This window comes from Euleptes europaea, chromosome 13 (genome assembly GCF_029931775.1).
Source record: "Euleptes europaea isolate rEulEur1 chromosome 13, rEulEur1.hap1, whole genome shotgun sequence".
In the NCBI taxonomy this organism is placed as follows: Eukaryota; Metazoa; Chordata; class Lepidosauria; order Squamata; family Sphaerodactylidae; genus Euleptes; species Euleptes europaea.
In genome coordinates, this window is record NC_079324.1 from 60,614,137 (window position 1) to 60,638,442 (window position 24,306).

The window sequence follows — 24,306 nt, forward strand, 5'->3', positions numbered from 1 at the left end:
TAGTTAACGCCACAGTGCTGAGGTGATGCGTCAGTCTCTGAATGCTGGTCTTAGAACATTGCATGGGAAAGCCGATTCATGTGGGGAAGCGTCACTAATTGTGGCAAGGATACCTCCTTAAAGATGTTAGGGGCAGCCTTATTCTGTTGAAGTATCACCCCTCAGCAATGGTGAATGATGCTGATCCCAGTAGCACTTGAGTGCGAGGAAATGGTGGAGGTAAAACTTAGTCAGTACCACCGCTTCCTTTAAAGCCACGCAGCCTCCCTCCGTTCAGTAGGTTGAGGTGTGAAATGGGCAGCCAGGTACGGGAGAAATGCTTCTCTAATCAGGTGTTAACAAGTGCTGTATTTTTGAAAGCTCCCAGAGCTCAAGTGCAAGTGTGTGAAGCTGTTGGATCAGTGCATGAATTATCAGCCTGCCTTATTGTTTTAGCGTGGAAGTTTCAAGTTAACCTATTTTCAGCACGCTGCCTTCTTTCATTTGTTATAAAAACCACCTTGTTGCCAGCCTCGGTTTTCACACTCGCAAGTTTTATTCCTCTCTGCCACCCTCCTCCTCCTCCTAACCTGTTGCTGACACATTTTTTGTGTGCCACTGAAGCTTTTGTCTACTTAGCACAGACACGCTCCATTTGTATTGCGTCATATTGGACCTTCTGATCTGTAATCCCTTTTTGACATTGCAGGGGTGAAAAATGCAAACCACTTAGGCCTGTAGGCCCCTTTCTTGAAGCCATAATCTTGTGTGTTGGAGGAAAATTTGAAACTATTCTTGTAATCAGTTGGACTTAGCGCGTCACCGAGCTGCCATTTGTCTCTCAGAGGCTAATCAGGTTTCTTTTGGAACAGGATATCCTCCCATGTGGAGATGGGACTCTGAAGCTAACCATGCCAAGACCAGAAAGTGGTGGTTGGTTGGATCCGTATGTGTGAATGAATCCTTCCCTGTTACCAAAGCTGAGCTAGAAGAAGGAAAGCTAGCTCCTAAAAACTCATTGACTGATGAAACCTGGGATATTTCAATACTTCATGGATGGCACATGATTCTTTCCTTCCTTCCTCCCTCCTTCCCCAAACAAAGGTGTCCCTCTATTTTGCTTAGCACTGTGTATCCATTACAGCTTGATTCTGGCATGGTGAACTGTGACTTGTTTTGTCCTTACGATTTTCTGTGCTGCTAATTGTACTCTTGAGTGTAAAGCACTCGGAGGTCACAGCTTGGTGAGATGACTTTGCAAGGATCTGGTTTCTACAAAGAACTGAGATCTGGCTATAATTGTTATTTAAAAAGGATGCTTCTTGCATGACTACTCAGAGATATGGGGACGATCCCTATGAGTCACTCCTGCCTCCAGAAAGATGTTTGGCTGAATGAATAAGATGCATGACTTGGTTAGAGGCAGAGCCAGCAACAGATTTTAGTTACATTGGACTTTTCCAAAGGTTTCATTCAGATGCATTTGGGGTGGGAAGACTACTTGTGAAAGCTAACTTGGAACTAAGGCTGCTTCTGCCATTGTGTGTTGAAGATGTTAAAATTTGTTCTGGAAGCTCAGTAAAAGCTGAGCCAGGTATGAATGTGGCTCATTCAGCGCAAGCCAGTTATGTATGTTACTCATTCAGTGTGACGAGGCAGCCTCCTCTCCTTCTTTGAAAAATGGCACTAACATACCTATTTTTTACTCTCCCTTCAGAGTTTCTATCCCTGTGTGGCACAAAGGACCCTCTTTGGTGCTATAATCTTATCTGCTGTTCAGAATCCTTAATAGGGATACCAATTATGTCTTCCTGCCTTTTTGGAAAAATACCTTTCCTTTCACACAGGAGATGTAGTCACCAGGTAATCTCCACTGTCATTTTTCTTTTCCTTTCAAGCAATTCCCCGTCCAAAAAAACCAAAACTTCTAGGTTAGGTTTTGTTGAAACGAAGGTAGAAATACCGGCTGCCTAAGCTGGGTGCAGTACAGCTGAATATTAAGGCACTGGATTCTTGGAGGGCTTCTCTAAAGAATGCTGAGAATTGTAGGCCAGGGAGGCTGGGGCGAGGGGGGGGGGGAAGCGACTTGTAGCGTCCAAGGATTTTTTGAGGAGCTATGATTGAACAGGTTTTAAACCACTTATGTTTATTGGGTAGACACCGCCTTAAGTCTGTACAACCAGGGACACTTTCATATGCAGCCCACCCATACATATCCTGGGTTCCAAAACAGCATCTCAAGCATAAAAGACAGAATGTGAGGGGCTCACTTGTGTACTTTTGCACTGCATATTTCTATACTGTCTGGAAACTTTTGGGGGCTGACATTGCCCAACCGTTTCTATCAGGAGACAGTCCAAAATATTTTTTACTGATTCTTTTTTTTTAAAAATACGCTTTTTTAAAAATAAAAACTTTTTTGCAAATTGCTGAACCGTTCAGGGATTAATTGCGCAGAAGAGACTCACATTACAAACAGCAATTTTTCTATCCAGAAGCAATGCAAGGTGGGGGTGGGGGGAGAGGTGGCGGACGAGTGCCTTAGGATCACTGCTGGTGACTAGGTGAGGAGGGGCAAGTGCACATCCGTAACTCCGTGGTTGTTCAGAGGTATCGTTTCCTGTTCTGTAAGTTCTTTTTTATGTCGGGGTGTTTGGACACAAACCTACGCCAGCATCTGGTATTCGTTTGCTGCTGAGCACCAAGGAATTGGATGCACAGTCAGCAAATAGCTTTAGGCGTGGTCAGCCTGGGCTACCTTTCTCTGAGTAGCCAGGTACTGGGCCTATTGCGTAGAACTCTTCCCGCGTCGCTCTGTGGTGGACACGAGGCAGGTGGTACCCATCTGGGCCCCAGCGGAGTGACTTAAGTGTTGCTGCAGTTGAGCTGCTTGCAGAAGAGAATATCATTAAGCCGGTATGCTTTTTTAAAAAAAAAAAGTGTTAAAAATGCACATATATTTGGAATGAGGACATCTTTATCTGCCTCTTCAGTCCTTTATTTTTAGAACCTCCCAGTTTTACACAGTGCATGTTTAGGTGCAGATAGAGAGGGGTGCTGGACCAATGTAGGTGATTCACTACCGGTGGAAAGGGGGACGCCCAAGTCAAGCTGTAAAGTGACTGATGTTTTGCGAACACAAGATAGCACCAGGCTACACCTCTGGTTGCCATTTTCTCTTTACACAGCTAAAGTTCTTGTCCTCTTTCCTTAATCTGCAGATGTTAAGTATGGTTAATGATAAGGAAAAGTTGCAGATAAGATTAGCACAGTAGCCACCAGCACGGAGGAGAGGTGCATACGCAGAGGACAGGGCCAGAGGGAGAAGCTCTTCTTGTTTTACAGATTATCTTCTGAAACCAGAATTGCCGAGCAAGTTTACAGGAGCAGTAAGGTCACAATCTTGTGCTAAGATGCAGTTTAAAAAAAATGCATCATGGGTTTCAAACACCTACAGATAGCAAATACTCTGCCTAAAAGGAATTTGTGCTTTTGGGGGGGTGGAATTGACACAATGATCGCAGAGCTCAGACGTTAACCTGGTGTTAGAGTATAGAGTGATGATTTTGGTGTCAGGTTTGGGTTGTTGCTCTTCTTTTGCTGACGTTTATATGGAACTTTGCAAGTATGTGTGTGTTCAGTATACCCGTAACGTGCAGTTTAGTGGTGGTTAAAATTTATTCCTTTTTTTAAAAAGAAAAAAAAATCTTGAGGTGAGAGAAGGAAGCCATGGACCCTTAACCAGGTTTTCTGAGGGGGAAGAAAGAGCCACTTTGTAAAATACAACTGTCTTAATTGTCCTTGTGGCAAAACAGGATTGCACAATATGTTAGTGTGACACAACCCCTTAACCCATTTCTTGACTTGTACATATTGTGGAAAAAGTGAGTGAACGTTGCTGGCTTATAGCTTCAGCCTCCAGTGCGAGCGGCAGGCGTACGGGAAGGCCTCTCACACCAACTCTTTTGTGACATGGGGTTATAAGGAAAGGGACTGTGTTTAAGCACAGCTGTGAGTGAGCTGTGTTGTAAGTCAGATTGGGGTGTGTGTGGGGAGGGGGGAGATGTCCGTGAAGCATGATCTCTTTGGTTAGGTCCAGTGGGATAATAGTCCTGAGTAGAGAATTGGGTAGCATTCTGGGGCATTAATCCTGTGACTCCTCCTGCCCTCGGCCAGTTCCTTGACAGTTCTGGATGTGTTGTTGGTCTGCGTTTCCTCAGTAGACCCTCTGCTGCCAGCCCCAAAACACAGAGAAACTACTTCAAGAAGGCCTACACGAGAATGTCATTTGTGGGTGGCAGGGCTATTCCCCACGTGTAACGAAAGACTTCGGCTTTCTTTGTGCTTGTATAACTGATGGGAATGTGGTTGAATATCTTCAAGTCAAAGGCTGCTCACTTTTCTTGTAGAATTGGCTGTTTTAAGATTTGCAGTGATTATGGAATAAAATCCTAGATTTTGTACACATGGTTTCCATTGAGATTTTTTTTTAACGCATGGAGTCTGTGTGTCTAACGAAAGGAACATTTACTCTCGAAAGCTTCTACCCTCAAAAAACTTGTTGGTCTCTACGGTGCTGCTGGATGCAAATCTAGCTCTTCTGTTTCCCCAAATGTTGCAGCAGTTCTCAGTACTTCTCCATTGCTTGAAACGTACCAACAATAAACATTAGGAAGAACTTTCTAACAGAGCGGTTCCTCAGTAGAACAGGCTTCCTCGGGAGGGGGTGAGCGCTCCTTCCCTGGAGGTTTTTAAGCAGAGCCTAGATGGCCATCTGTCAGCAATGCTATGACCTTAGGCAGATCATGAGAGGGAGGGCATCCTGGCCATCTTCTGGGCATGGAGTCACTGGGGGTGTGTGGGGGGGTAGTTGTGAATTTCCTGCATTGTGCAGGGGGTTGGACTAGATGACCCTGGGAGTGCCTTCCAACTCTCTGATTCTATAAGAACAAAACAAATGCTGATTTTCTGATATTCAAAATGTAACGGATTGGGGAGTTTTATTTTTTTCCCTTAACATTACCTCCCCCACTGCAAATTTTGTTGTATTGAAAATCCCTTCTCAGTTTTAGAAACAGTGGAGGAGCTGGGCATCTCATTTCAAATTCTGGCCAGGCTGGGCCCTTGATCAGCCTGCAAGAAATGCACAACTCATGTGAAACCCAGCAGGTTGGTTAAAAGAGAAGAGCCCCCCCCCCCCCCGGCTATATTCCCGTCTTGGCCCTACACCAGTGAGTTTACGCACCCAGCATGACAATCCACATCAGAAAGCCAATGCCTGAGATGAAGAAGAGTTGTTTTTTATATGCTGACTTTCTCTACCACTTAAGGGAGACTCAAACCAGCTTACAATCACCTTCCCTTCTCCTCCCCACAACAGATACCCTGGGAGGTAGGTGAGGCTGAGAGAGCTGTGACTAGCCCAAGGTCACCCAGCTGATTTTGTGTGTAGGAGTGGGGAAACAAATCCAGTTCACCAGATTAGCCTCCGCCACTCATGTGGAGGAGTGGAGAATCAAACCCGGTTCTCCAGATCAGAGGCCACCGCTCCAAACCACCGCTCTTAACCACTATACCACACTGGCTCCCATGATTCAGTGTCACAAACAAAATGGAATGGTGAAAGACAAGTTTGAGGTAACTACTCCATTTTAATAAGCTACATGGGTTTATTACAGTTTAGGAATGAGAACTGTCCTCAAGATTCAAAACCATTTCCCTGTCCTATAAGTTGCCGGTTCTCTTCCCACCCTCCCCTCAAATGCATATTGCTACAAATATTTTTAACAAAATATTGTCGAAGGCTTTCACGGTCAGAGTTCATTGGTTCTTGTTGATTATCCGGGCTGTGTGACCGTGGTCTTGGTATTTTCTTTCCTGACATTTCACCAGCAGCTGTGGCAGGCATCTTCAGAGGAGTAACACTGTCCTTCAGTGTTACTCCTCTGAAGATGCCTGCCACAGCTGCTGGCAAAACGTCAGGAAAGAAAATACCAAGACCACAGTCACACAGCCCGGATATATTTAACAACTCTGACAAGCCAGCTTTCATACCCTAAATTCATATTTAAAACAGTGTAGTTTTTCCCTGTAAGTCAACAACCCCCAATTGCAGTGCTGCCTTCTTACTCTGTTTCGTCCTCTCCATATAAACCCAATTTCTTTAAAACATATATAAAACTGACGATTGGGAAAGAACATCTCTGTCTTTTGCAAATTCTCCTTTTAGCCTGCAGCACAAACACTACAAAAGAAAACTGCCTACTTAAAAAAAATTCACATTTCTTTAAAAACATCTTTGTACTACAAGTAATAGATACACCAACATTTACTCCAAAAATTTCCTATTGCTTATAAATAAGAGAACGGATATGGTGAAGGCAAAGGTCCCCCTCCCTTTCCACTTAAGACCCCCTCAGCTAACCAGCAGCCCGGCACCACTGTAAGAAAGATAATCTCAGACTAGAGATGAGTCAGCCGTACACAGTCAAGGATGCCCTCTTGTCTCACTCGGGCAGAGGACAGAGAAATTTCAGCATAAAGGCAATGCCAGACAGAAGGCAGCTTGAGGGTTAATCCAGTCAGTATCTGTTTAAAACACAGACATGTAATGGCTTTGGAATGTCTACACCGCAGGGGGGGGTGCTTTCCTGAGCGCACTCCCCCTCCAAGAGGCAAATTGGTGCCTGAGAAGTCTTTGCCCTCCACCAGATATCTATGAATTAAGGTACCACGAGCTGCACAAGGGACGCAGTCCCTGAACCCCCAAGGCCAGCAGGACGTATCAAGATGGGTAGAAGATGAATCCTACAACAGTCCTGCTTGTCGTCTTGTTGCTGTCCTCCTTCCAGGTGCCAGGGAATGCTACCACTCCCTTAGAAATTGACTAGCTGGGCCTGGTATACACCATCTTCCTCTTCTAGCTAGAAAAGAGAAAAAAATTATATTGGTACACAGCAGAGCAGGAGTCCCCAACCTTTTTGAACCTGTGGGCACATTTGGTATTCTGATACGGGGTTGTAGGTGCAACTATGAAATTGCTGCCACAGGAGGCCGCACACACATAAGAACATAAGTAGAGCCACGGTGGAGCAGACCAAAGGCTCATCAAGTCCAGTGGTCTGTTCACACAGTGGCCGCCACCCAGCTGCCTCTGGGAAGCCCACAAGCACGATGAACATATAAAGCTGCCTTATACTGAATCAGGCCCTTGGTCCATCATAGTCAGTATTGTCTACTCAGGCTGGCAGTGGCTCTCCAGGGTCTCAGGGAGAGGTCTTTTACATCACCTAGTTCCTTTAACTGGAGATTGAACCTGGGACCTTCTGCATGCCAAGCAGAGGCTCTACCACTGAGCCATGGCCCCTCCCGTGGCGCTGGGATAAGCAGTTCAGGTGGCTGTGCAGCGCCCTGATGGAAGTCCCAGGCCGTTCTTTTCCCTCTGCGAAAAACCTCATAAGACTGAGCCCTGCGAACTAGGGTTGCCAGTGCTGGGTTGGGAAATACATGGGGATTTTGGGGGTGGCGTCTGAGGAGGGTGGGGTTTGGAGAGGGACCTCAGCAGGGTATAATGCCACAGAGTCCACCAAAGTGGCCATTTTCTCCAGATGAACTGATCTCTGTCACCAGGAGATCAGTTGTAATCCCAGGAGATCCCCAGCTACCACCGGGAAGTTGGCAACCCTACTGCTAACTCAGGATCACCAGCTGCTGCGTGGCAGAGAGCATACCTCATGGTCTTGCCTGGGGTGGGCAGGCTTCTGGGCCACAGGTGGCTTTTTCAAGATGCCCGGCTTCTGGGCCACAGCGGGTTTTGCCACGTCGGTGTTCTCAGTGCAGATGCCAGCCAGGGCGTAATGCTGCCGCCTGAGCTCCCCAAGGCGAAGCCGCTCATTCTCCAGTGTCTTCTCCAGCTCCAGCACCTTCACCTGCAAAGGACAAATGTTTCTCGTCAGTTACCAGAGAGAGGTGGAACACTGGCTAACTCTTAACCACTACACCACGCTGGATCTCACCTAGGTATGGTGAGAAACATTCCCAGGTACCCAGAAAAAGTATTATGCTAATAGGCACTTTGTTTTTATTGACTCCCCCACCTCTAGCCCGCTTCAGTCATCAAATAAGGCATGAGAAATGGCTGACTATCCCCTTCACCAAATGGAGTCTCAAGCTGGTTTCCAACTAAGCAACAATGCAGCTCCACTGAAGGCCGGTTCACACAACTTTGAGAGCTTGTGCCAGTCACATTTTTTAAGCCTGCCAGTACACCTGCCCTCGTCTGACATAGCCGTGGGACCGCCACCCTCAAGAGCAGTTCAAGATGGGGAAGCTTTGTTGGGGGAAAGTAAGGATTAGGTTTGGAGAGCAACAGAAGAGAGGCCCCACTGGCCCTCAATTTGCATCCGTTGTCGGGGGAAGAAGCCTGAGCACATGAAGCTGCCTTATACTGAATCTGACCGCCAGCGGCTCTCCAGGGTCTCAGGCAGAGGTCTTTCACATCACCTACTTGCCTAGTCCCTTTAACTGGAGATGCCAGGGATAGAACCTGGGACCTTCTGCATGCCAAGCAGAGGCTCTATCACCGAGTCACAGCCTGGTGTAGCTGATGTTTCCCCCTCCAGCCCTTTCAGTGTCTTCAGCCAAGAACACAGTTAAAAGTCCCAGAGGACCACTCATCTCCCCATGGCAGTGGCCACGCCTCTTAAACACAGGACCGCTTCAAGGATTATGAACTTAGACATACTTGCTTCTGCCTTTCCACATCTCCCCATGACCCTGTTGCAAAGGCCTGCAGTACCTGTGACTCCATCTCCTCCTTCTTGAGTTTTATCAAGGACATCCCAGAGAAATCCATGGTGTCTGGTAGGAGTGGAAAATAGGAGAGAAGTTACACATGCATTCTGTGGCAGAGGAGAGAAGTGTTACCTCCAAGAATCATAGAGTTGGAAGGGGCCATATAGGCCATCTAGTCCAACCCCCTGCTCAATGAAGGATCACCCCCTCACCTCGTTCTTCAACCTGATCTTGGCCTGACTTGGTGGAAGCCACAACGTTGGCAGCCTTCTCGTTGACGCTGCGCGAACACTCCTGCAGCTTGCTCAGGTTTCTGCTGTTCTTATCCGCTTTCACCTGGCACCAGACAGAGAGACTCTGAGCGTTTCTCAGCATGGGGGAAATGCACACGTCAGGTCTTTCACATAGAGCCAAAAACCGGTTTGCAGGTTCTGCGCTTTCAGCAGAAGCAAATGAGGCTTTCCTTGACCAGTTTCCCAGATTCACTTTTTTTTTCATTTGTTGTCAAGTCACAGCCTGATCTAGAGTGGTCCTGCAGGGTTTCCCAGGCAAGAGACATTGAGAGGTGTTTTGCTATTTCCTGCCTCTGTGTAGCGACCCTGGACTTCCTTGGTGGTCTCCCATCTGCCTACTAACCAGGGCGACACCGATGGGTTTGTTCCTTATAGGACTTCCCTATATGCTCTGGCGGCAAAGAAAATAAGGTCCAATATAGTTGCTAAGAGAGCTGAACCTTTGGGTGGATTTTAATGGTGGTTAGGTCACATTGGCTGATTGGGACACCACCACAATTTTTAGTTATTATTTCTCTGAATGCATCGAGTTTAGCAGTTTTATTATGCATATTTTGTGTGTGTGTGTGTGTGTTAAGTGCCATCATGTCGCTTCCGACTCATGGCGACCCTATGAATGAAAGTCCTCCAAAATGTTACATCTTTGACAGCCTCGCTCAGATCTTGCAAATTAAAGGCTGTGGCTTCCTTTATTGAGTCAATCCATCTCTTGTTGGGTCTTCCTCTTTTCCTGCTGCCCTCAACTTTTCCTAGCATGACTGTCTTTTCCAGTGACACTTGTCGTCTTATGACGTGACCAAAATACGATAGCCTCAGTTTAGTCATTTTAGCTTCTAGGGTCAGTTCATGCTTGATTTGATCTATAACCCACTGATTTGTTTTTTTGGCAGTCCACGGAATCCGTAACACTCTCCTCCAACACCACATTTCAAAGGAATCTATTTTCTTCCTATCAGCTTTCTTCACTGCCAGCTTTCACACCCATACATAGTAATAGGGAATATGATGGCATGAATTAATCTAGTCTTGGTGGCCAGTGACACATCCTTACACTTCAAAATATTTTCTAGCTACTAGAAATGTATATTTTAGCATCATTTTATTATATTTATTATCAATCTAGAATTTTATTAACCTTATATTTCCTTTATTATATATCTGTGGTATCCTTGACATGTTTGTAATGGCCTATGGCTAAATGCAAATAAAACCATTCAATATACTAACCAGGGCTGACCCTGCTTAGCTTCCAAGATCAAATTAGCCTGGACTACCCAGATCGGGCTGATTCACTTTGGGGGTCCCCATTTAGAATGAGGAATCCAGGAAAGTCAAAACGAGGGTGGAATGGGGTTGTTTCTTAAGTCCCCGGCACTGTCAAATGCTGCCAATGGAGGGGAACATAAGAACATAAGAAAAGCCCTGCTGGATCAGACCCAGGCCCATCAAGTCCAGGAGTCTGTTCACGCAGGGGCCAACCAGGTGCCTCTAGGAAGCCCACAAACAAGACAACTGCAGCAGCATTATCCTGCCTGTCTTCCACAGCACCTAATATATTAGGCATGCTCCTCTGATCCTGGAGATAACAGGTATTCATCATGACTGGGGGTGCAGAATATAAGTAATTATACATGAGCTGCAAATACTCAAGGGGCCAGGTGAGAGAAGAGTCCTGTAAGGACTTCTTCTAAACACACACCTAAGAGTGATTCACTGCTCAGCGCCCTTTCCACCAAAGGCCATTCAAGTTCCGCAAAAGTGAACCAAGTTATGAAAACTAAATGCATTTGCATAGATGTGGCAGTTTTGTTTCTGCAAACCACAGGGACAAACAGGGAGGTACTCTGCAGATCACCGCAATCTAAACTTTGACCATTGGAAAAATAAGTCCACCTCATCTCCCTCCTGTCACCCAAGATTTCACTGGCGTTTGCCAAGGTGTTTCCCAGCCAGTCCCAGGAGCCGGCCTGCTTTTCTGCTCAAGAGATTTACCTTGGAAGCAGCTACCAGCTGAGCCGTGCTGGCCGCGATCTCATGCGAACAGACAATCAGCTCCTCGTACTTCCCCGTGTGCAGGACGACTCGGTCTGCGGATTCTCTGCAGTGGCATAACAAAAAAAAAAGTAAGTGAGAGATCAAACGCAATCCTTTGCCCGGTGATTAAATGTGGCTTTGCATGCCCTCACCAGCTGCATTAGTGCTCTGGTGGAGGAAAATGCTTTCAGAGAGAAAATGATTGATGGTGTAGGCAGCAAGGCGGCAGCAGGCCAGATACCTACACAAGTTGGGTCGCTCCCCATCCCACGGCCTTAGAAGCGGAGATCAGACCCTCCGTCCAGCGGGAGTTCTTCGCATAAAATTCCTGGGTGGTTGCTGCCCCCTAGCGTCACAGGAGAGACAAAATTCAGTTATGTTTCACCCAGCGGACAAAGACTATGCTGCAAAACAGACCAAGATACCGAACGGCTGTTCTGCCTGGAAACTACACCTTCCAACCCAGAATACCATGCCCCTTATTTGGAGAGGCGTCTAGGCAGGGCTGGACCTGGCTTCTTAGAGAATATCTGTGACTGTGGAACAATACAGATACTGCCCCAAGCTCCTTGGAGGGCAGAATAAAAACATTAATAACATACAAAGTTTTTATTTCTTTTTAAAACATTTTTATGCTGTCTTTCCACCCAGTTAGGATCCCCAAGGTGGAGAACATTAAACATCTGAACACAAACGAAACAAAAAAGTCTTTACTCGTTGGCAGAAGACAACAATAGCAGGAGACAGACGAATCTCCCTATGAAGGGAGTTCCAACATTTTGGCACCACAACCGAGAAGGCCCTTTCTTGGGTCCGTCCCACCCCCAGCCTCAGATGGTGGGGGGCACCCAAAGCAGGGCTGCCGAAGATGACTGGAGTGAACCAATTACCAAGTCACAGCAGGGGTCCAACCGTTCCAAACAGATGCAGCTCTCCACTGTCTCAGGAAGAGGCCCTTAGAATCATAGAGTTGGAAGGTACCACCAGGGTCATCTAGTCCAACCCTTCTACTGCCCAAGTTCTTTTTCACTGGAGATGTCAAGGGAATGAACCCGGGCCCTTGACAGTCGGCATGTAAAGCAGTGAGCCACCTTCTGAACTCGATGCCTGGTCCTGCAAATTCCCTATCGTCACCCCCAACTAGCAACTCTCCAGGGTCAGAGGCAGGGATCCTCCAGAGCCCAACTCCCTGAAACCTATTTCAAGAACCTGGGAGACTGGACCAGGAGACTTCTGCATGCAGCATAAGGATTCTGCCACCCATCCTGCAGCACCCTGGAGATCATTATTTGTACATAAAGAGGAAAAGAGGAGGTTGAGGGGGACAGGATTGCTCTCTTGAAGCATTTGAAGGGCTGTCAACTTAGCGACGAGGATGATCAAGGGCCTGGAGACCAAGCCCTGCGAGGAAAAGCTGAGGGAGCTGGGAATGTTTAGTCTGGAGAAGAGGAGGTTGAGGGGGGACATGATTGCTCTCTTTAAGCATTTGAAGGGCTGTACTTAGAGGAGGGCAGTGAGCTGTTCCTGTTGGCAGCAGAGGAGAGGACTCGCAATAATGGGCTTAAACTGTGGGAGGAAAAGTACCGGCTGGATATTAGGAAAATATTTTTTACAGTAAGAGTTGTTAGACAGTGGAATCAGCTACCTCGGGAGGTGGTGAGCTCCCCCTCACTGGCAGTCTTTAAGCAGAGGCTAGACAAGCACTTGACAGGGATGCTCTAGGCTGATCCTGCATTGAGCAGGGGGTTGGATTAGATGGCCTGTGTGGCCCCTTCCAACTCTGTGATTCTATAAACAGAAGTGCTCTGCAGAGACTTAAAAAAAAAAAGACAAATCCCTGTTCAAAGGCTCACAAGCTTAAGGCATAAAGGAAAAGGGGGGCAGTGAGGCAGGGACCTGACAGCTGCTGTGGCCGGAGTTCCCAGGCAGGGCCAACACAAAGGGCAAGGCCCGGATCCTGGCTCCTTTCAACCAGAGACAGTTGGATCCTCAAGATCCACAAGGAACAGGGAGACTGCCCCTTTTTGCTGATGGGGGGCTGTGGCTCAGTGGTAGAGCATCTGCTTGCCATGCAGAAGGCTGCAGGTTCAATCCCCGGCATCTCCAGTTAAAGGGACTAGGCAAGTAGGTGATGTGAAAGACCTCCGCCTAAGACCCTGGAGAGCCGCTGCCAGTCTGAGTAGACGATACTGACTTTGTTGGCCCAAGGGTCTGAGTCAGTATGGGGCAGCTTCATGTGTTCCTGGGGAGTGAGCCAAACACAAATCCTTCACAAACCTTTTGAGTTTTGGCAGCACCATAGAATCATAGAGTTGGAAGGGACCACCAGGATCATCTAATCCAACCCCCTACACAATGCAGGAAATTCATAACTACCTCCCCCACACACATCCAGTGCCCAGAAGATGGCCAAGATACCCTCCCTCTCATGAACTGTCTAAGTTCATAGAATCAGCATTGCTGACAGATGGCCATCTAGCCTCTGCTTAAAAACCTCCAGGGAAGGAGAGCTTACCACCTCCAGAAGAAGCTGTTCCACTGAGGAACTGCTCTAACGGTTAGAAAATTCTTTCTAATGTCTAGATGGAAACTCTTCTGATTTAATTCAACCCATTGGTTCTGGTCCAACCTTCTGGGGCAACAGAAAACAACTCGGCACCATCCTCTATATGACAGCCCTTCAAGTACTTGAAGATGGTGATCATATCCCCTCTCAGTCTTCTCTTTAAGTTAAACATACCCAGCTCCTTCAACCTTTCCTCATAGGATCGTCTCCAGACCCCTCACCATCTTTGTTGCCCTCCTCTGGACATGTTCCAGCTTATCTACATCTTTCTTAAATTGTGGTGCCCAAAACTGAACACAATACTCTAGGTGAGGGAAGAAATGGGAACAGGTCAGTTCCCTTCTGCAGGAGGTGCATGTGTATACATGTATGTGCGCAAACACACACTCTCTGGGGGTAGCATGCTCAGTGGGGGAAGCCACTGGAAGGCGTCTGGCCAAGGGTTACTCAAGACCTGGCACTGGCCAATTTTCCAGGCTCCTGAAAAAGTAGTGAGAACACACAATAAATCTACGCACAAAACCTTACCCTTCCACTTTCTACAATCTCCTTCTGCAAGTGTGTAGATGTCCGGACAAGAAGCCTGATGGCCTGAAACCACAACAGCAATGCGCCATTAGTCAACAACGTATGCTTTAGATTTCCAGAATAGTAAAGTCTCCTTGCTGACATCCCCGGGAGACAATTCTCTTGGTGGCAAAGTTTATTTTATTCTATTTTTTTATTTACATTGTTTATAGTCCACCTTTCTCACTGGGACTCAAAGCGGACTACACAGAGTGAGTTGACACCATCCACAAGATGGGACGTTCAGTAAACCGTGAAAAGGATTAGGGCTGTAGAACCAACCAGAAAGCTAAAAGGCAGAAACCGAAGCAAAGCACAGGTATTAGCACGACGCAAAATCCATCTTACACAAACTTTATTTATATATTTATTTAATTTCTACCCCACCTCTCCCCAACTAGGTTGGGCTCGGAGTGGCTTACAACAGTTCCAATCATAGAAAAATACAATTAAACACCAACTATTAAAATACACCCAGTAGCAGAGACCACGGTCCCTAAAAATTTATCCAAGTAACTCTATGAAGCATTTTGTATAGTGCGACCCTATTGCCTGCGTAGAAAAGCCCTCTTGAATAACTGAGAAGTTAACCTTCTGCAGGTTGTCCTGGTCAGCTGAAGAGCAGGTTAGCCAATCAGTTCCCAACACGCTTCTGCCCTGGATATCTGCCTGCAGATGGGCTTTTTCTGTACTTAGCGGGGGGGGGGGGTTGTTAATTAAAAAAGGACTCACCTTCATCAAGTCTGTGCACGACTTCAAAATTCTTTTGGAAACAAGAAATGTGGCAATTAATGGTTTTGGCGCAACTGAGTATAACAAAATTTTAACTTAAAAAAAATTATTGCAAATGGAACAATGACATGCCAAGAAGTTGCCTAATAATGCATAGTGCAGAAAGAAGCCGATTTTTTTACAGACCATAGTTGTACCCCTCCTTTCCTCTAAAAAGGGCAGGGGGCAGCTACTTTCTATCCTTAAAACAATCCTGCAAGGTAGGCAGCTTAGGCCACAAGACACTAAAGGCTAAGCAGGGATTTGAAATGCAACTATACTGTAAAACGTGTTTTTAAAAAGAAAACAACTGGGTAATTTAACAAGAAATATATGATGATGGGAACTGTCTTACTCAGAGCTGGCGAGGTGTTTAGCCTAGAACCATCCCACACAACGCAGGCCCCCAAAGCAGCAGCCCTATATAAAGCAATGCCCCTCTCTCTCTAGCCCCCTTATATTAAATAGGAAAAGTCCAGAAATCCAAAAATAGCTTAGACCATGCAAAACCCACCCTCTTTCCCATTTCACTTCCCCTTGCCACTCACCTTTCATTCACTTCCAGTTTAACACCGGAACTCTCTATCCTGGCCTGGTTCATCATTTCCTGCAAAAGAATGGGTGATAGAAGCTCATTGTGGGTCAGTCTGGTAATGTCTAAATGCAACTAAGAACTGCACTGTCAGATTATATTCAGCACCCCTGCAGGCCCCATATCCAGCATGGGCCAGCCAGATGCTTTCCAATAGCCCACAAAAGTCTTCCTCAGATGACTCCTAGCAATGCAATCCAAATGTCTCATTGAGCTATCATGGTTAACATCCATCACCTCCTGGTTAATCCTTTTTGAGGTAAAATAATCTCTAGAAGCTTCCCTGACCTGGATAGCCCAGGCTAGCCCGACCTTGGCGGGGTCTACCCTGATTGGTATTTAGATGGCAGACCACCAAGGAATTCCAGGGTTGTTGCGCAGAGTCAGGAAATGGCAAATCACCTCTGTTTGTCTCTGCATGGTCGAGGCTAGGCTAATCTCATCATATCTTAGAAGCTAAGCAGGGTCAGCCCTGGTTAGTACTTGGATAGGAGACCACCAAGGAATACCAGGGTCACTATGCAGAGAAAGGCAAATGGCAAACCACCTCTGTTCATCTCTTGCCTTGAAAACCCCATGAGGGGTCACCATGAGTTAGCTGTGACTTGACAGCCTCCAAAAAAAGCTTCCCAAGGTTTACCCAAATTTAAACCACTGGCCAAGGTACTCAGTTACCAGACCTCAGTAAGGAGGTTTCCCCTTTCCAGCCGGATTCCTTTACCCGATTTGTGTGGCCACAACCCCTGGTGGCCATGCAGATTAAGCCCAGGTCACAAACATCATAAGTAAATCAACCCATCACCTGCTGTATTCTTAAAAATTGTTCTCCCTTACATGGAATTTCTCATTTTATCCCTCTCTCCTCTCCATCAAGACGCAGCCTTCCAGAACCTTCCAGCCAGGAAGGAATACAACTGTGGCATTCTCTGACGGAAGAGAATGCCACAATTTCACAGCCCTGTACTCCCTGAAGCGGCAAGTTCAGGCTGCCTTCTGAGCATCAATAGAGTGCAAATTATCCCCAGTATGAATTTTACACAGATTAGTGTGAAGAATAACAGCGTCCACTGCCCTATCTCTCAGCAAGGCCGTTCATACCGTATATACTCGGGTATAAGCCGACCCGAGTATAAGCCGACCCCCCAAATTAGAGGCCAGAAAAGGGAATTTCTTATTGACCCGCGTATAAGCCGAGGGGCAATAAGAAATTTCCTTTACCAGCAATGCTGCGCTCTAAAATGGCGGCCGCCATTTTAGAGCGCAGGGCCCCTGCCCCAGGTCGCCCTCCCGCCGCCTCCCAGGCCCTCCCGACCCACCCCGACCCCAGTCCCATCCAAGGGGGGAGGGGGAAAAGACCCTGAACCCACTCCTTACCTGGAGAGGCGGCGAAGCGGCGGCGAAGCGTCCTTCCTGGGCTGGCAGGAGGCCCCTCCAGGCCGCTGCCGGCCGGAGGAAGGCGCCCAGGCGCGTGGGCGGTAGCGGCGCGACGGGCAGGGGCCTCCCATGGCCCCTCCCGGCGGGGAAAATGCGGCGGGGGCCGGGAGGGCCGGGGAAGCCTCTCTGCGGCTGCAGAGAGGCTGCCCAGGGCCCCTCCCGGCGGGAGAAAATGTCGGCGGGGGCCAGGGGGGGCCAGGGCAGCTTCCCTGCGGCTGCAGAGAGGCTGCCCAGGGCCCCTCCCGGCCGGGGAAAATGGCGGCGGGGGCCGGAGGGGGCCAGGGCAGCTTCCCTGCGGCTGCAGAGAGGCTGCCCAGGGCCCCTCCCGGCGGGAGAAAATGTCGGCGGGGGCCAGGGGGGGCCAGGGCAGCTTCCCTGCGGCTGCAGAGAGGCTGCCCAGGGCCCCTCCCGGCCTGAGAAAATGTCGGCGGGGGCCGGGGGGGGCCAGGGCAGCTTCCCTGCGGCTGCAGAGAGGCTGCCCAGGGCCCCTCCCGGCAGGGGAAAATGGCGGCAGGGGCCGGGGGGGGGCCAGGGCAGTCTCTGCGGCTGCAGAGAGGCTGCCCAGGGCCCCTCCCGGCCGGGGAAAATGGCGGCGGGGGCCGGAGGGGGCCAGGGCAGCTTCCCTGCGGCTGCAGAGAGGCTGCCCAGGGCCCCTCCCGGCGGGAGAAAATGTCGGCGGGGGCCAGGGGGGGCCAGGGCAGCTTCCCTGCGGCTGCAGAGAGGCTGCCCAGGGCCCCTCCCGGCCGGGGAAAATGGCGGCGGGGGCCGGAGGGGGCCAGGGCAGCTTCCCTGCGGCTGCAGAGAGGCTGCCCAGGGCCCCTCCCGGCGGGAGAAAATGTCGGCGGGGGCCGGAGGGGGCCAGGGCAGCTTCCCTGCGGCTGCAGAGAGGCTGCCCAGGGCCCCTCCCGGCAGGGGAAAATGGCGGCAGGGGCCGGGGGGGGGGCCAGGGCAGTCTCTGCGGCTGCAGAGAGGCTGCCCAGGGCCCCTCCCGGCGGGAGAAAATGGCGGTGGCTCGGCAGCAGAGGTAAGTTCCCCCCTCCCTCCTCCCTCCTTCCCCCTTCTACCGTATTGACCCGTGTATAAGCCGAGGCCGGCTTTTTCAGCCCTTTTTTTGGGCTGAAAAACTCGGCTTATACACGAGTATATACGGTAATATGCCTTATGAGAAAAAAAGTACTTCCTTTTGTCTCCACAAGGTTAGGGGGGAACTGCCCGTCTCACCTCTATCCTTCTGACCGCGTCCTCAATCGCTGCTGAGGTGGAAGCCATCTCTTTGTCGACCATGTCGCCCAGCTCTTCTTGACGGATGTCTAAGCTTTTGGGCCTCAGTTCCTGCCCACCCCAAAAAAAGGGAAATATTGAGCAGGGCCTCACAAGGAAAATAAAGAGTCAGACCCTGTGGATCTGTTCTACTAACAGTGGGCTTTCTCCAGCAGCCAGAGGCTCAGACAAAGACAAAGCTCACATACAAGTGTTATGACTCAAGCTGTTCTGTTGCACAGACCAGCTTTACACTTCTCCCCAGCCTCCCATCTGCCTCTTGCCAAGGAGATGTGACAAGCATTCAACTAAGTACCCTGGACCCAACAAAACACCGCAGTTAGAAACATAGAGGGACCTCAAGGGTCATCCAGTCCAACCTTCTGCACAACGCAGGAAATTAACAGCTACCTGCCCCTCCACACTCCTCCAGTGACCCCTGCTCTGTGCCCAGAGGAAGGCAAAAAAACACCCAGGATCCCTGGCCAATCTGACCTGGAGGAAAATCCCTTCCTTACCCCAAAGTGGCGAACGGGATTACTCTGGGCATGTAAGAACGGACCATGAGAGCCGAGCACTGGCTCATCCCTTTTTGCCCTCCCTCTCATGATCTGCCTGAATTCACAGAATCAGCATTGCTGACAGGTGGCCATCTAGCCTCTGCTTAAAAACCTCCAAAGAAGGAGAGCTTGTCACCTCCTGAGGAAGCCTGTTCCACTGAGGAACCGCTCTAAGGAGGAAGTTGTGTTCCTCATGGATTGCTCTCTGTGAACCCACACCTCACCTCTATCCAGCACATTTTTATCCTGCCCCTTCTCCAAGGAGCTGCAGATGGTAAATATGGTCCTCCTATCCCTGTTTTAGCTTCACAACAGCCCTTTTGAGGTAGGCAAGGCTGAGTGATGCAAGGACACCCAGAGTGATTAACGGCAGAGCACAGATTCAGACCGGCCTCTTCGAGATATCCTCGTCCGACCCTCTAACCCCTCCGCCACGCTGGCTCTGACTTTACCTGTCCCAGGTGTAGAAGCTCCTGCAGGGTCCTCCTCACATCAGCTGGATCTGCCTGCCGGAGAGACTGTTTGTCTTTCAGCTTGTTCAGATAGCTCAGGCCCTGCCGTCCACAATCCCGGCAAGTTTCGGTCAATTCTAGCAGTAGGGGGGGGAAACAACACACCGGAAATACAATTTGTGGCCCACAAGTAAAACCTAGGAGCAAGTTTATCCTGAGTTCAGTTCCTAGAAGCCACAGACTAAAACAGTATACAGGTATGAGGGGTGGGAGAATGCGGAGCCCTTGGATGCCAGGGAATAAACGGTCTTCGAAAAAACATTTTAAATCAGCCTACTTCTGCAGGATTGCATCTATGTAGCGAAAGTAGGCTGATTGAAAGTTCTCACAATTGCAAACAAAGGGAATTTTTTGCAAAGCTCCTGTGGGGGCATTTTTTGGGGTAGAGGTCCCAAAATTTCATGGTAGCTTTCAGGGACTCTCCTTGCACGAACCCCAAAGTTTGGTGAAGATTGGGTCAGGGGGTCCAGTGTTATGGGCTCTGGAGAGCTCGCCCCCTCCCTCCTCCATAGACAAGCATTAGCCGATTAGCAAACAAACAGAGAATCTGACTCTTACCTTCCTGCTTGTGTATGGAGGTGGGAGGGGGTGACCTCTTCCAGACCCCATAACTTCGGACCCCCCAACCCAATCTTCACCAAACTTGGGGGTTCTTGCAAGGAGTCCCTGCAAGCTACCCTGCAAGTTTGGGAGCTCTACCTCAAAAATGCCCCCCAGGAGCTTCGCAAAGCCTGGGGAGAACCCGAAAAAGCCAAAAAATTACCCTTTTTTCGGGAATAGCCAATTTGGCTTTGGCTTTCCCCCCAGGTTTTGGAATTCAGTAAACCCAAACCCGAAATTTACCAAAATGGCTTTTTGGGGCTTATTTTCAGTTCGGGTTTATCGATTTGCACAGCCCTAATTTCAACCCGTGGGTTCTGGTCTGACCTTTTGGTGATTTATTTATATATTTACAGTATTGCTATCCCACCTTATCTTCCTAACCGCCAGGTGGTTAACAATGCAACAACCCAGTGCCAAGGATGCAAAACTTCCTTGCCATTTCCAGAAGACTGGTGAAAATTGTGGTGTTGGGTTTTTTTGAGCAGGAATGCAAACATATTATTTACTTCATTTATGCCTTGACTTTCTTCCCAACAGGAATCCATAACAGCTTACTTTATTCTCCCCTCTTCTATTTTATCCTCGCAACAGCAACCCTGTGAGGTAGGTTAGTCTGAGAATGTATGCTAGCGTCTAAGGTCACCTAGGGAGCTTCCATGGTAGAGTGAGGATTTGAACTTGGGTCTCCCAGATCCTAGTCCATATACTCTAGCCACTACACCACGCTGACTCTCATGGGTTTTGGGGGGAATGCAAAGGCCAACCTGATTTGATTCGAGAATTTTTGTTCTAACTCTTCCTTTAGATCGGGTGGCTGCTAAACAAGAATGGTTTTGATATGAGATCTGATTTCACCGTTTTGTTCAGATCAGCTATTGGACAAGTTTAAGAGGAGGAGGAGGAGGAGAAAAGTTGGTTTTTATATGCTGACTTTCTCTACCACTTAAGGGAGACTCAAACTGGCTTACAATTACCTTCCCCTCCCCACAACAGACACCCTGTGAGGTAGGTGGGGCTGAGAGAGCTCTAAGAGAACTGTGACTAGCCCAAGGTTACCCAGCTGGCTTCATGTGGAGGAGTGAGGAAACCAACCCGGTTCTCCAGATTAGCGTCCGCCGCTCATGTGGAGGAGTGGGGAATCAAACTCAGTTCTCCAGATTAGAGTCCACCGCTCCAAACCACCGCTCTTGACCACTACACCATGCTGGCTCTCAGGAACAGTAACAGGAAGGAAGGCGCTGCTTTGTGCCTCCCCCCACCCCAACGTTTTGTCCAACGGGGAGATTCAGTGGTGTTGAAAAGGCATCCGTATCAGCTGTGGGTACAGGGTCGTGGCTTCAGTTGGTAGTGAACAAAAAAGTCTTCCGAGCACAGAATCGGACTGGGCATTCAGTTCCTCAGGAGCCGATGCCGGTGCCCAGGGCTACTGACTTGACTACCAAAAAAAAACAAAACTGGCAGAACCTGGTGGGCAGGGCCAGCACTGGTGGGTGATGCATGCTGTTCACCCATCAGCGCAAGGGTGGTGTGGTGTGCCACCACGCCTACGATGTTTGGCGAGGTACTCACTGTCTGCGTGGTCCGTGGGTGCCAGGTGGGACGTGGCGCTGCCATTGACGATGGTGTCAGCAGTCAGATGGGCAAACTGGGCCAGAGCGCCCACCAATCCAGTGGCATCTGCACCAACAAAGAGAGGGAGTCAAGACAAACCCACCGGAGGTCTCAGGGTAATCGTCCCATTCCAGAGGAGGGGCTAGAACAGGGGTGTCGAAGTCAACTGTTACAAGGGCTGGATAGGACATAAATGTCACTTAGTTGGGCCGGGCCATACCGTGCCAGCCCAGATTGAGAGTGTGTGTGTGTGGGGGGGAAAGCGGCTGCCTCAGCTGGCTCGCAGGCCACATCCGGCTCGCAGGCCTTATGTTTGACACCCCTGGGCTAGAAGGTTCGGCTCCAACCAGGGCCCCACAGCTCAGTTTACGCTGGTGCCCTTCCCACTTCCACCCACCCAACAAGGGCACACCCACTGGGCGACTTCCTGACCATCTGCCTCTGGCCCCCCTTACAGAGGCAAACTCCGCCACTTTAAAACTGTGGCCAAGTGCAGCAGGAGGTTGGCTTCTCTTTGCGTTGGATAATGCCATCATTTGGGGCAGCAGCAGACCAAAGAGTCTCTCTCTCTGCCCGTCCCCAGCCTCCCACCCCCCCTTCTGATGCTCACGACACCCAGCACTTGCCTGCCATGTTGGCCAGGTAACGGCTGTGCCCGCCCTCCACGGCATTCACCGACTGCAGAGCTGCCTGGGCGCGGCTGATGAGGTAATCTGCCAGGAGAGCAAAGACAGGGGTGGGAAAAAGATCAATGAGAAAGAGAGACGCACATCTCTCTCCTGAACTCTTGCCAACCTGAAAGGTTCTTTGTTCGCCTAGAAGGGCTCTGTTGTTCTGTGCCATCCAGTTGCTTCCGACGCCCGGCAACCTTATGGACGAAGGAGCCCCAAAACGTTCTATCGTTGACAGCCTCACTCAGGTCTTGCAGTCTGGAGGTCCTGGCTTCCTTTACTTAATCAGGGCTAACTTGGGTGATCTAACATGCACACTTGTACGTAGCCTGGTTCTAGCCTCTATGTTATCTATGCTAAACATAAAAACACAAAATTACAATATGTGACAATATACGTGTATGGTCAGAGCTGTGATATTGTTCGGGTATATTGTCACACCGTTGTAATTTTGTGTTTTTATGTTTATTTGGCATGTTCAGCACAGATCCATAGAGGCTAGAACAGGGATACATACAAGTTGTTTATATTTACATTAATTTTGTGTTTGTGTTAAATTTATTTTTATATTATTCACAAAATCACTTGTATCAATATTAGCCCATGATTTCATGTTGATTCTTTACCTTTAGGGTACCTTATTCTAGTTTTTTAGGGTTAAGGGGTCCCCCCCTTTTTTTTTTGTTGATAACGTGCACACTGTCATCGAATCATAGAGTTGGAAGGGGCCATACTGGCCATCTAGTCCAACCCTCTGCTCAATGCAGGATCAGCCTAGAGCATCCCTGACCAGTGTTTGTCCAGCCTCTGCTTGAAGACTGCCAGTGAGGGGGGAGCTCACCACCTCCCTAGGCAGCTGATTCCACTGTCGAACAACTCTTACTGGGCTCAGTGACAGTGAGGACTCCTCGGAGGAGGCACCCCGTGCAGCCAGCCCACAGCTGACAGCAGACGACCAGCAGGGAGGCCAAGTGCGGGCATCCCAGACATGCAGCCGATAGCCGGCTCAGAGGCACCTCCACCCCCTGACCCTGAGGCTGTAGCCCAGCTGCCGGGCCCCAGCTCTACAGGGTTACCAGCCCCCTTTGAATCTCGCCAGAGACTGAGGTCCGAACTACAGGCCCGAAGGCGTAGTGCACGCCTGGCTGCTCAGCGTCAACTGCACAAGGGGAGCAAGGATGAGTCTTTGCAGGACTATCCCTGAGTGGCAGGCATCACGTCCCAGGTGTGGCTGTAAAGCCACCGGAAAGGAGTTGTTGGGTGTGGACGCAACGAGTGCTGGACTTGCCGACACTCCAATGATTGATTCCCAGAAACCTGACCTTGGACTGCCCACTGACTTGCTGCAATCTCTCTGGCTTCCTTGACTTTTGAACGTTTGACTTCACTTCCGGACATTCCTTTGGCTTGTTATTCTTGAGCCTGAGACTTGACACTGGCAGCCGGCAGGCAGCCAGAACACCCCCCCCCCCGCCAGAAAGAAGAACAATGAAAGTGATTCACTTGAATGGCAAAGAGCGCAACCTACCTGGCGAACTGGTGCAGCGGATGTGGAGGGGATCGTCCACCTTGGCGACAGCGTCCTGGATGATGCTTTCCGCCTCCTTCACCGTCGCTTGCAAGATGCTGAACTGGTCGTCCAGGAGCTTCTGCTGCAGGGCATGTTCCTGACTTTTCTGTTGAGGCAAAGAGCTGGCTTGAATCTCGCCCCTTCGGACCTTTGTGAGCCACCCTGGGTACAGGGCAGCCTGGAAATTGCCATGCACCTGTACCCCCATCCCCTAGCAAGCTTCATGACAGACGCTGAATAATGCAGTTTCAACATGCTTTCAATGCACTTTAGGGATCGTTTGCAAGTGGATTTTGCTGTTTCACACAGGAAAATCCAGTTGCAAAGTGCATTGAAAGCAGATTAAAAGTGCAATTATTCCGTTTGCGTGAAAGCACCTTGTGGGGACGTCAGCTCCTATTATTAATTTCAGACATCTAATTCAATATTTCACACCAATTTCATCCAATATTTCTGGGTTGGGAGGGCTCTGGCTAAATCATTACATATT

At 49.2% G+C, this 24,306-nt stretch overlaps 1 protein-coding gene across 1 annotated transcript in view; it reads right to left on the reverse strand.

Annotated features, from left to right (window-relative positions):
* Window positions 1–6,854: 6,854 nt before the first annotated feature.
* The window catches only part of HIP1R (huntingtin interacting protein 1 related), a 68,690-nt gene continuing 51,238 nt past the window's right edge, over window positions 6,855–24,306 (reverse strand). The window contains exons 19-32 of the mRNA XM_056859091.1: window positions 23,775–23,922; window positions 22,202–22,288; window positions 21,534–21,641; window positions 19,302–19,438; window positions 18,251–18,361; window positions 15,552–15,610; window positions 14,965–14,995; window positions 14,194–14,256; window positions 11,345–11,445; window positions 11,058–11,163; window positions 8,985–9,108; window positions 8,777–8,838; window positions 7,710–7,907; window positions 6,855–6,902 (exon numbers count right to left, since the gene is read on the reverse strand). Coding sequence (XP_056715069.1) covers window positions 6,855–6,902; window positions 7,710–7,907; window positions 8,777–8,838; window positions 8,985–9,108; window positions 11,058–11,163; window positions 11,345–11,445; window positions 14,194–14,256; window positions 14,965–14,995; window positions 15,552–15,610; window positions 18,251–18,361; window positions 19,302–19,438; window positions 21,534–21,641; window positions 22,202–22,288; window positions 23,775–23,922 — 1,383 coding nt within the window. The remainder of the gene's footprint in view (window positions 6,903–7,709; window positions 7,908–8,776; window positions 8,839–8,984; window positions 9,109–11,057; window positions 11,164–11,344; window positions 11,446–14,193; window positions 14,257–14,964; window positions 14,996–15,551; window positions 15,611–18,250; window positions 18,362–19,301; window positions 19,439–21,533; window positions 21,642–22,201; window positions 22,289–23,774; window positions 23,923–24,306) is intronic.